Source organism: Beta vulgaris, chromosome 9 (genome assembly GCF_026745355.1).
Source record: "Beta vulgaris subsp. vulgaris cultivar EL10 chromosome 9, EL10.2, whole genome shotgun sequence".
NCBI lineage: Eukaryota > Viridiplantae > Streptophyta > Magnoliopsida > Caryophyllales > Amaranthaceae > Beta > Beta vulgaris.
In genome coordinates this window covers 12,441,371-12,453,921 of record NC_079210.1, presented here as the reverse complement: position 1 = coordinate 12,453,921, position 12,551 = coordinate 12,441,371, and the positions used below count along the sequence as shown (strand labels likewise).

At 32.3% G+C, this 12,551-nt stretch overlaps 2 protein-coding genes across 3 annotated transcripts; one reads left to right on the top strand and one right to left on the bottom strand.

Annotated features, from left to right (window-relative positions):
* Positions 1-1,348: 1,348 nt before the first annotated feature.
* On the top strand, positions 1,349-4,552 carry LOC130590116 (protein FAR1-RELATED SEQUENCE 5-like). Of its 2 annotated transcripts, none has more exons than XM_057392077.1 (3): positions 1,349-2,381; positions 3,168-3,967; positions 4,326-4,552. In XM_057392077.1, exons 1-2 carry the CDS (start codon positions 1,704-1,706, stop codon positions 3,408-3,410), a joined length of 921 nt encoding a protein of 306 aa, XP_057248060.1. In that variant the 5' UTR covers positions 1,349-1,703; the 3' UTR covers positions 3,411-3,967; positions 4,326-4,552. The 2 variants fall into 2 exon arrangements, with proteins under 2 accessions (XP_057248060.1, XP_057248061.1); XM_057392078.1 differs by having other exon boundaries at positions 4,323-4,552.
* Positions 4,553-5,448: 896 nt separating this feature from the next.
* LOC130590121 (uncharacterized) lies at positions 5,449-7,149 on the bottom strand. Its single transcript, XM_057392082.1, has 4 exons — positions 7,005-7,149; positions 6,649-6,795; positions 6,353-6,553; positions 5,449-5,944 (listed from the first exon to the last, which is right to left on the bottom strand). The coding sequence occupies exons 2-4, from the start codon at positions 6,700-6,702 to the stop codon at positions 5,621-5,623; spliced, it is 579 nt and encodes a 192-aa protein (XP_057248065.1). The 5' UTR covers positions 6,703-6,795; positions 7,005-7,149; the 3' UTR covers positions 5,449-5,620.
* Positions 7,150-12,551: the final 5,402 nt, after the last annotated feature.

Genomic DNA, 12,551 nt, shown 5'->3' with positions numbered 1-12,551 from the left:
GACGAGCAACAACGCAACGCGCGCGACTTATTAAAGACCGAAAAAAAAAAAAAAACAAAAAAAAAAACAAGAAAAACACTTTCATCCCCTTCATCCGCTTCATCCGCCATTGTTCAAGAACAAAAACATATCCAACACTTCTACTTTCTCACTACAAATCTAGTTCCACTACTGAAATCTAGTTCGTTACAAATTGAACAAGAATGTCAGCCGAAGATTCGAATTCACAAATCGCAAGTTCGTTACAAATTGATCTGGGCAATGAGAATACTCAAAGAGATCTCACATTACAAATTGAACTAAACAATGAAAACCGTAACACAGATATCACATCAGAAAAAAAAAGAAAGAAATTACATGAAGAATCAGCTGGAATACAAGACAAAGTAACGGTGTATGTCTAAATTTAATTTTCAATTGCATTTACTCATTTTCAGTTATAATTTTGATTGTATCAGTTAGTATGCATAAAATTACCTTTTACATTGCAACAAAAGTCTATTTTTCACTCATTAACTTCTTTTTCAGTTAGACTTAATTAGTTTTCAGTTAGACTTATTAAGTGTTCAGTTAGAGTACTTTAGTTTTCAGTTAATATAGTTTTCAGTTAGACTTAATTAGTTTTCAGTTGGACTTATTACCTCTTCAGTTAAACTTATTTACGCTTCAGTTAGACTTATATACTCTTCCGTTAGACTTATTTACTCTTCAGTTAGACTGATTCAGATAGACTTATTAAGTGTTCAGTTAGAGTAATTTAGTTTTCAGTTAGACTTATTTACTCTTCAGTTAGACTGATTCAGTTAGACTTATTAAGTGTTCAGTTAGAGTAACTTAGTTTTCAGTTAGACTTATTAACTCTTCAGTTAGACTTATTTACATTTCAGTTAGACTGATTCAGTTAGACTAATTTAGTTTTCAGTTAGACTTAGTTAGTTTTCAGTTAGACTTATTAACTCTTCAGTTAGACTTATTTTCTTTTCAGTTAGCCTTATTTGCTCTTCAGTTAGACTGATTCATAGACTGATTCATTTAGACTAATTTAGTTTTCAGTTAGACTTTTTAACTCTTCAGTTAGACTTATTTAGTTTTCAGTTAGACTTATTTGCTCTTCAGTTAGACATATTCAGTTACACTAATTTAGTTTTCAATTAGACTGATTCAGTTTTCAGTTAGACTTATTTAGTTTTCAGTTAGACTTATTTTCTTTTCAGTTGGTCCTTAATTTATTTCATTTAGTATAATTATTCTTTCATTGGATACTATTACAATCATTCTCTGCTACACTTGTTAGTTTTCAGTTAGTGCTTTTGTTCTTTAAGTTAGTGTCCTAATTTTTTGACAATGAACTCAACAGCTGAACATGAATATCTCAAGTACATCAATGACGAAAATATCAGTAGCAGTTTAATAGGGAGACATGTTACAGATCACAAAGATGGTTACAACTTGTATCAAGCACACTCAAGAGCAAATTTAGTATTAGGAAACAAACTCTAAGGAGGAGGAGAATTGATAATTCAATATACGAATTCTACTTGGTTTGCTCAAAGGAAGGAGGCTCAAAATCAACAAACAAAATAACAGAACCAAAAGAAAAAGACACACAACAAGAAAAACCTGTTCAGATACCAGATGTTGAGCAGCCAACCAACAAAAGAAAGGAAAGAGTAGTCAATGAAACAAGAACAGCATGCAAAGCCATGGTCAGATTTAAGCAAGAAAAACCTGGTGAAGACTTTGTTGTAGTAGCTCATGAGTTGCAACACAACCATGAGTTGGTAATACAACAAGAAATACATCATCTGAAATCAGAAAGGAAGATAACTGAACAAAAAGGACAACTAATACAAACAATGGTTGAATCTGGCATAAAGCCAATGCATGCATACAACTTTTTGTGTCATGAGGCTGGATCAGAAGAAGTAGTGGGCCACACAAAAAGGGACCATCTAAACTATATCACACAGTACAGAACAAGATTGGTTGAAGGAAAGGATATGCAGAGTGTGTTGGACTTACTTCAGCAAAGAGCGGATGATGATCCTGCATTCTTCTACAGGCTGAAATTTGGGGAACATAACAACATCGTCAGCTACTTTTGGCGAGATTCAATGATGTTGGAGGACTTCAAAGCATATGGAGATGTTATGATATTTGACACAACATATAGGACAAACAAATATGGACTGATATGTGCACCATTTGTTGGCATAAATTGCCATTGGAAAACAACAATGTTTGCATGTGCTTTCATAACTAATGAAAAGGAAGAGAGCTTTGAATGGCTACTAGAAACATTCAAGAGAGCAATGTGCCAACAAGAGCCAAAGACAATTTTCACTGATCAAGATAAGGCAATGGGCAATGCAATTGAAAAGGTATTTTTCAGTTAGAATTATTTAGTTTTCAGTTAGAATTATTTAGTCTTCAGTTTGAGTTAATTATTTATAATTCAGTTAGACTTATTTATAATTCAGTTAGACCTATTTAGTTTTCATTTAGACTCATTAATTTTTCAGATAGCCTTATTTACTTTTTAGTTACACTAATTTACTTCTCAGTTAGACTAATTTACTTTTCAGTTAGACTCATTGAGTTTTCAGTTAGACGTATTTATTTTAAGTTAGACTCATTGAGTTTTCAGTTAGACTTATTTAGTTTTCAGTTAGACTAATTTAGTTGTCAGTTAGACTCATTGAGTTTTAAGTTAGACTCATTTAGTTGTCAGTTAGACTCATTTAGTTGTCAGTTAGACTCATTGAGTTTTCAGTTAGACTCATTTATTTCCACTATTTCAGTTAGACTTCTTTCTTTTTCAGTTAGACGTCTTGATTATTCAGGTAGACTTAGTTAATTTTCAGTTAGACTTATTTAGTTGTCAGTTACACTTATTTACTTTTCAGTTAGACAAATTTACTTTTCATTAGACTTATTTATTTTCAGTTAGACTTATTTAGTTTTCAGTTAGACTCATTTAGTTTTCATTTGGGCTTCATATTACTTCTTTTTGTCTAATGAAATTTTCAGTTAGCATTTACACTGTTTTCAGTTAGACTTCTTAATTTTTCAGTTGGTCTTCATATTATTTCTTTACCTTTTCAATTAGATTCACAAGCATTCAAATGAAAGTGATTTCTAGCATAATATGTACTATCTTAAATCAGGTTTTCCCAAATACAAGACATAGGCTTTGCCTTTGGCATATAGAGAAGAACTTTGTAAGCCACTTCGGATCCCTCAAGACCAATGAAGACTTCAAGAACATGTTCAAGAACTGTTTGATGGGGTGTCAAAATGAATCAGGCTTTGAAGAATTGTGGGCGAAAATGATGGAATTGTATGGACACGAGAAAAAGAATGGTTCGAGCAAGTATATGATCAGAGACACAAGTGGTGCACCGCATTAAACAGGGATATGTTTTCAGCTGGAATCTTATCATCACAAAGAAGTGAAGTCACAAATAAGGCAATATCATTCAATGCAAAAGCAACAACAAACCTGTTTGAATTCTATCATATATTTGAGCAAACAGTGAAAAGATGGAGAAGCAATGAAACTAGTGACAACTTCCGGAACAGAACTGAACGTCCCAAAGCCGTCAAATCCAAATCAAAGCTTCTGAAACATGCAGCTGATGTATACACACTAGCACTATATAATGACTTTGAAACAGAGTATGAGTGGGCAATGGCATCATTTTTACGAGCATTTGCAACGAAAACTCACAGCTGAAGTTGTTTGAAGTCTCACCAGAAGAAGATTTCAGCAATTCACATACAGTAGCATACGATGAGGCGACAACAGAATTAGTGTGCTCATGTCAATGCTTCACAGAGACGGGGATGCTTTGCTTTCACATAATAAGGGTCATGCACATGTTCAGCATATTTCAAATACCACAACAATATATCCTTAAGAGATGGACAAGACTTGCAAAGTCAGCAGTATGGGAGAATGTTCAAGGTTAGTGAAATAAATCAATATGACTAACTGACAAATGAAAGCAACTAACTGAAAAACTGAAGACTCCAACTGAAACAATTAACTGATCACCTGAAAGATTTAATTAGTGAACTGAAAAAAAAAGGCTCCAGCTGAAACATTACTATAACTAACTGATAAATTAATGTTACTACCAGAACATTAATTGGGGGTTTTCTTTGTGTGTGGAGGGGGAATATTAGTAGGGGGGTTTTGGGGGTGGGGGTTAAACACTTAACTAACTGAAACAATTAACACACCACCTGAAAGAATTATAAGCTATCTGAAAATTTTAGTTAGTCAAATGAACTAATTGACTAAGAAACATTTATTAAAGCAGACAAGGACCAAAGCCAAAATGCACAGTTGTGGACACCATGGAGACATGCAATAACCAAGAATTTCTACAACCTAGTGTCAATATGTCAATCAAATGAGGATGCAAGAACATTATGTGACAAGTCGTTGAAGGAATTATACAAATCAGTGAAAGAAGTTTTCAAGACTGATCAACAAAAACAACAAGAAATCGAAGATGAAGAACTACGAAGACAAACAGTTGAAAATCCTGAGTGATAAAGACAAAAGGAAGACCACCAAAGGGAAACAAGAGAGTAAAAGGACATTTTGAGAAGCGTAAAATGAAGACAAGGCATCCGAACGAATATGGAACAAAAACCCCAAATGTACCTCAAGTTGAATAGTGTTCAAATAATATTAGTTTTCAATTGTATTCCACTCAGTAATTGTATTGAAATTTACACTTGTTTATTCCTAAGCTACTCGAAATTCAGTAATATTAGTATTTATTGACCTTCAGTTAGACTTGTTTATTTTTCAGCTAGTCTTTCTAGTGCTTCACTTAGACGTGTTTACTTTTAAGCTTATATTAATTCAGTTTCAGTTAGACTTGTGTCTTTTCAGCTAGCTTTAATGATGCTTCAGTTAGACTTATTTATTTCTCAGCTTATCTTTATACTGCTTCAGTTAGACTTGTGTCTTTTTCAGCTAGTCTTAATGATGCTTCAGTTAGACGTATTTTTTTCAGCTTGTATTAATTGTACTTCAATTAGACTTGTGTATATTTCTGCTTCAGTTAGACTTATTTGATTTTCAGCCTCTATTAATTACGCTTCAGTTAGACTTGTGTAGTTTTCAGCTAGTGTTATAATTTCCTTCAGTCAGACTTATTTATTTTTCAGCTAGTATTAATTGTGCTTCAGCTAGACTTCTTTATTTTTCAGCTAGTGTTTATAGAGCTTCAGTTAGACTTGTTTATTTTTCAGTTAGACTTAACAACTCTTCAGTTAGACTTGTTTGTTTTTCAGCTACTATTTACAGTGTATAAGTTAGACTTAAAATTTATATTTACAAATATATGTCATACACTTATTATTATGAGTTAGATTTTTCATTTTTCAGTTGGTATTTGTATTTTTCCAATTAATTTTCAAACAACTACATTTTTACACAAATGTATTCCATTCAAAGTAAGTGTAAATGTACAATTCATTAAAGAACACAGATATAAAATGTAAAATGAGTTCTGTGCTATTTGTACTGTACATTGCAAAATTCAATCGTTTCTATTTCTACTGTACATTATAATAATAATAATAAAAAAAAGTTTGGCACCTAACAATAATGAAATTTCAACAGTTGCTCTATTTTCACTTTGTCTCCAAAATTATTATTCAACACATCTTCTACTTTCGCCTCATGATCCCTCCTTCGCCGTAAAATGTGTGCTTCTTTTCTATTCGTCTTCTTTGATCGATTAAATGCTAATTTATCTAGAACAGCCTCTTTATCCTTCCTTATCTTCTGTCTTGCCATCAGTTCAGGTTTCTTTGCAGACCAAACATAACAGTCATGCTTCACTTTCTCTCTCAGTTTGTTTAAAGGATGGTCCACAAGACGAAGAGCAAGCCTACACCGCTCAAGGTTTTTGGTGGCTGCCTAAAAAATAAAAAAATCAAAACTATTAAAAAAGGTTCAAAAATGTAACAATTACAAAATAAAACTAACTGAAAATAAACAACAACATCAACTAGTCTTTATAGTGCTTCATTGTTTTTCAGGTAGTCCTTATAATGCTTTCAGCTAGTAATGATTGTGTTTCAGTTAGACTTGATTGTTTTTCAGCTAGTATTTATTATGTTTCAGTTAGACTTGTTTATTTCTAAGCTAGTCTTTACAGTGCTTCAGTTAGACTTCATTATTTCTCAGCTAGTCTTTAATGCTTCAGTTAGACATCTTTGTTTTTCAGCTAGTCTTTCAAGTCCTTCACTAACTGGCTATCATACCTTTTTCTATTAAAAAACTTTCAAAAACAGAAATGTAACAAGCAAAATAAAGTAATCATACCCTTTTCAGGTCAACAAGTGCAGCATGGTTAGTATTTTGACCGTCATACAGCTCCATGGTTTTGATTGCATAGACACCACAATCAAAATTGTTGTCCTTGCTTCTCCAAGGGAAGTAAAGAGTTGATGTTTGCCAATGGTGGAGACGATCAAAATCACGACATCTCATAGTCTCTTTCATAAAAGAATCAAAAGCACGACACTGCATTTGAAGATCAAAAAAAAAAACAACAATTAAAAAACAAGTAATAAAATGGAACAAAAAAAAAATACAAATGCTCATAAAAAGGTACTTACAAAGTATGTAAGACCGTTAAATTCCTCATGCTTATATCTATCAATGTCCTTCATGTCTGTACGATTGTCAATATTTTCAATCCTTTTTGCTTTCTTGTTCAGCACCAAGACAGTATAATGATCATCCTTGTGAACAGGAACAAAAATCTGGAAGATAAACATAAGATGCAAAAGCAATAAGTCTACCTGACAGAGAACAAAAAACAAAATGAAATACTAAAAACACTAGCTGAACTAAAAACATACACTAACTGAAAACATAAACTAGGACTAACTGACAAGTAACATACACTAACTGAAAGAGAAAATTACACTAACTGAACAAAAAAAAAATAGTTAACAATAATACAACTAACCAGTTCAGCTTCTCGAATATCATTGCGTGGAAATGATTTCACCCATGAAGAAATAGCTTCCTTACATTTCTTGTAGAATAAATCATCATCTTTTGTAATAAGCTTTTTCTTGTTTTCTTCCCATTCCTTAAACTTCTGATCATACTGCCTATGCCCTCCAGGTTCTTCAAAATAATCTCATTTTCAGCAATCTCACTCTCAAACTGAACCTTTTTTACCTTCTCAGCACACAACCAATTGATATAGTTCTACAACAAAAGAAAATAGATATTATGACAAACTGAAACATTAAGTTTAGTTTTCAGTTAGACTTTTTAAAATGTCAGTTAGATTTATTTACTTTTCAGTTAGACTTATTTGTTTTCAGTTAGACTCATTAAGTTTTCAGTTAGACTCATTAACTTCTCAGTGAGACTCATTAAGTTTTCAGTGAGACTTATTTACTTCTCAGTTAGACAAATTTACTTTTCAGTTAGACTCATTTAGTTTTCAGTTAGACTTATTAAGTTTTCAGTGAGACTTATTTACTTCTCAGTTAGACAAATTTACTTTTCAGTTAGACTCATTTAGTTTTCAGTTAGACTTATTAAGTTTTCAGTAAGACTCATTAAGTTTCAGTTAGACTCATTAAGTTTTCAGTTAGACTCATTAAGTTTTCAGTTAGACTCATTAAGCTTTCAGTTAGACTTATTTACTTCTCAGTTAGAGTAATTTACTTTTCAGTTAGACTCATTTAGTTTTCAGTTAGACTTCTTTATTTTTCAGTTACACTTATTTATTATTCAGCTAGACTTATTAAGTTTTCAGTTACACTTATTTACTTTTTATTAGACTGAAAACATAATATGACCAACTGAAAAACATAACATGACAAACTGAAAAACAGAAGATGACCAACTGACAAAATAATATGACCAAATGAAAACAAACATATAAAACTAAGCAATAACAACACTTACAAAAGGCATAATATTAAACCAAAATCTCCTTGTTGCAGAAGGTGATTCCTCTTCTTGCCTATTGAACATGAAGCGCATCCGTCAATAACTCCACTTGTCAGCCAACCTTGACGAGGCATGCTAATTAAGTCGAATTTGTACAGCTGAACCGCATAGTTGCTATGAGGATTATCAAAATCCACAATGAGATCACTTGTAAGTTCACTTTGCATAATGTCATTTTTCATCTTCACTTCCTCAGAATCTGTATCCAATGACATATATGCAACATCTTCATACTCATTGTAAAATAGATAATCAACCAGCAACCTCTGGTCAGGAGACAGATCACTCAAATATCTATTATAATGCTGCAAACTTCGACATAATATTATGCCATGGTTGTTGACAGGAACAGCATGCAACCAGGCGTAGAAGATGAAACAACACCAGCTTCATTCTCATCCTCTTCTTTTTTAGCCTTGTAGATGATGATTCAACTCCATGATCAGCAATCCTATCAATCAGGTCCTCCAAACCTTCATCGTCATAATCATCACCTGGTTCCTTAACTCTCACAACTTTCCCAACTTTCTCTGAAGAGGGTCATAGTCCCACCCCTTCAATAATTCAGGTGTTGAAGGGATTTCTGACTTGATTGTTTCTGAGGTTTGTAGGATTTGTATGATGATTGATCAGAATAAGAGCCATCACCCTGCATTCAATTAAAATATTAAAAAAGGATGACAGATATACTAACTGAAAGATAAACATACACTAACTGAAAATAAAACAGATACTAAATGACAAGAAACATAAACCAAATGAAAATTAAACAATTACTAACTGACAAGAATGATACACTAACTGAAACATAAACATAATACTAACTGACAAAAAAGAAACACTAACTGACATGAAACTTACACTAACTCAAACATAAACTGATACTAACTGACAACAAACAAACATACACTGACTGAAATAAAAGATATACTAAATGACAACAAACATACACTAACTGAAACACAAAAATAAAAAAACAGAAACTAAAACTATACTTACTCGAGGATATTTTACATTTACTGGAGTGATGATTGGAATTGAACTTCCAACACCCTCACCACTCTCTTCACTGTATGGAAGATCCTCAACAACAGGACTATGAGTTAATAGTTGGAATGAAGGGGCATCGAAATCAGCAATGTTTTTCCTTTTAGCAGAAGAATCAACTCTCCAAGACTTTCTGCTATATACATTCTCAACTGCTTCACCAACAGGAGGAGGAGGAGGAGGAGGAGTTGGAGTACGAAGATCAACAATATCAATACCAGCAGCGGTGCGAGTAGGGACGTGTGTAGAAATTTTACACTTATCCTTATCCTTAGCCCCTTTGACTTGATCATCATCAGCATTCCTCCTCTTCCTATCAGCTTCCTTTGGTTGTTCTTTCTCAACATCTTAATTCAAAAACAAAAAAAAAAAAAAAAAATATAAAAAGTTCAATTTGATATTTATATGATATTCAGTTGGTATTAAGACTATTTCAGTTAGTATATCAAAATTTTCAGTTGGTCTGAATATTCTTTCAGTTTGACTTGTTATTGTTCAGTAGTCTTTATATCCTTCAGTTAGACTTTTATTTTTCAGTAGTCTTATTATACTCTTCAGTTAGACTTATTTATCTTCAGTTAGACTTATTTGCTCTTCAGTTAGACTATTAAGTTAGACTTATTAGTTTCAGTTAGACGTATTTAGTTTTCAGTTAGACTTATTACTCTTCAGTTAGACTTATTTCACTTCAGTTAGACTTATTTTCTCTTCAGTTAGACTTACTTACTCTTCAGTTAGACTTATTTAGTTTTCAGTTAGACTTATTTTCTTTTCAGTTGGTCCTTAATTTATTTCATTTAGTATAATTATTCTTTTATTTGATACTATTACAATCATTTTCAGCTACACTTTATAATACTTCATCAATTATTGTTCAAGTAATCTTTATAGTGCTTACTTCCTATTTATTTTTCAGTTCGTTTTCATATTGTTACAAACTAAAACAGTATTTCAGTTGCTATTTATAAGATATTATTTCCTTTAGAGCATCACATTTTTCAGTTGGTCTTTGAATTCTTTCAATTAGGAAAACATGAAAGAAACTTACTTCCTCCTTTCTCTCCTTCTGCATGAACCCCAGCATCCAATCCTTATTTCCTCCTTCCTCTTTATCTCCTTGAAGACCACAATCATCATCAGCATTGCCAGTCTTCTTATTATCATCTTCCTTCGGTTCTTTCTCATTATCTTCATTCAAAAACAAAAACAATAAAAAAAAAAAAAATACACAATAACTGAAAAACACAAAATCAGAAATGAATAAATTCATTGACAAACTAAAACTATTTTTCCACCAGATTAAATAAAAACAAATACAAAAGTTTCATTTGGTATTTATATGATATTCAGCTAGTATTAATATTATTTCAGTTAGAATATCAGACTTTTCAGTTGGTCTTTTTATTCTTTCAGTTAGCTATTTAACTTTTTCATTTAAGCAAACTAAAACAATACAATAAGAAGAACTTACTTCCACCTTCCTCTCCATCTCCATGAAGACCAGCATCCTTATCTCCTACTTTGTCTTCATCTCCTTGAAGACCAGGATCACCATTATCTCCTCCTTTGTCTTCATCTCCATGAAGACCAGCATCCTTATCTACTCCTTTGTCTTCATCTCCTTGAAGACCAGGATCACCATTATCATCAGCATCATCATCCTTTTCTCATTATAATTCTGGTGATCCTTATCATCACCATCATCATCATCATCATCATCATCATCATCTTCTTTATGCTGATCATCATCAGCATTCATCTTCTTCTCATCCTCCTCTCCTTCTTTTTCATCATCTTCATTCAAAACATAAAAAAACAACTAAATACACATAAACTGAAACAATGTTTCCAACAGATGAAAAAAAAAATAAACTGAAAAAATCCAGCAATCAAATGAAAACTTAAGTGAATTGAAAAAATTCATTTAGTATTCATCTCATTTTCAGCTGGTGCTCATATTATTTCAGTTAGACTGTCAAAGTTTTCAGTTGGTCTTTTATTCTTTCAGTTAGAGTATCAAAGTTAGCTATTTCACTTCTTCAGTTAAACATTTCTTTCACTTAGAGTCTAAAATTTTTATTCCAACCAGATTACAAAACTACAACATGAAAATAATATAATGAAAGGAACTTACTTCCTTCTTTCAAATCAACTCCATGAACACCAGAATCCAAATCAGGAACATTTTCAATTCTTCCAAACTCCAATTCAACAGGCCGCTTCACCAATAGTGAAATTGTAGGATCAACTTTGTTTGCACTGTCTTTCGCTTCCAAATGACGCTTGCATATGTCGTCAATTTGACTCAGAAAATCTGGGTTAAATACTTCACTATCATCCAGAGAAATACTGTCTTGAGACAGCTTCTCGCCTTCCTCCCGAATATTCTGGGCAATCTCCAAATTCACTTGACAGAATGCAAGCGCATTCCTCTTCAACTTGTGCATGTTCTTCACATATTCCTTCAATTAAAAGAGCAAAATAGAATAAACAAACAAATCAATATGATGATGACACAGAAACAACATAAACAAAAAATAAGGACCATCTGAAAGAATCAAACTATCAAATGAAAACTTAAATGAAATATAAATAAACTTATTTAGTTTTCAGTTACACTAATTTAGTTTCCAGATAGACTTATTTAGTTTTCAGTTAGACTTATTTACTTTTCAGTTAGACTTATGTACTCTTCAGTTAGACTTATGTACTCTTCAGTTAGACTTTTTTAGTTTTCAGTTAGACTTATGTACTCTTCAGTTAGACTTCTTTAATTTTCAGTTAGACTTATTTACTTCTCAGCTAGACTTATTTACTTCTAAGTTAGACTTATTAAGTTTTCAGTTAGACTAATATAATTTTCAGTTAGACTTATTAACTCTTCAGTTACATAGTTTCAGTTAGACTTCTTTATTTCTAAGTTACACTTCTTTACTTTTAAGTTAGACTTATTTGCTCTTCAGCTAGAACTGACATTATTTCAGTTAGAGGTCAACAGTCTTCACTTAGAGTTCAAGAGTAAAAAAAATAAAAACATAAATAAATGAAACTCACAGGAACATCAAGAGCATCTATTTCCTCATCAGTCATCAAACTATGAGGAAGATCCATGATAAGCTGCCTAGTTGAAGGTGATGGACCCTCAACCACCTTAATTATAGGAGAACCAGACTTCCTACTAGCAACACTAACACTGGGAGTTTTAAACTCAACCTTCTGTTTTTCACGCTTCACCGGCAGAATAAAATCCATGTTGATCTCAAACTGCTTCACAACATCAGTCAAATCCTTCTCATCCTGCCAATAACTGATAAATGGCTTACTGACATTTGAATAATCCAGATTACGACACTTGAAGTTGTGAATAACAGCAAGAGTCAAAGCGCTGACGCATCCCAAGCTTGAATGATACTTTCTTCTGTCCAAGCTCAATCTTCTTAATCATAATAGACTGATGACAGTCCAAAACAGCAGCACAAAGACTTCTCAATATATA

Coding starts and splice junctions, on each gene's coding strand:
- LOC130590116 (XM_057392077.1), top strand. CDS start 1,704: ATGGTCAGATTTAAGCAAGAAAAACCTGGTGAAGACTTTGTTGTAGTA. Junction 2,382..3,167: donor TGGGCAATGCAATTGAAAAG/GTATTTTTCAGT, acceptor ATCTTAAATCAG/GTTTTCCCAAATACAAGACA.
- LOC130590121 (XM_057392082.1), bottom strand. CDS start 6,702: ATGAAGGACATTGATAGATATAAGCATGAGGAATTTAACGGTCTTACA. Junction 6,554..6,648: donor TTAACGGTCTTACATACTTT/GTAAGTACCTTT, acceptor CTTCAAATGCAG/TGTCGTGCTTTTGATTCTTT. Junction 5,945..6,352: donor CACTTGTTGACCTGAAAAGG/GTATGATTACTT, acceptor TTTATTTTTTAG/GCAGCCACCAAAAACCTTGA.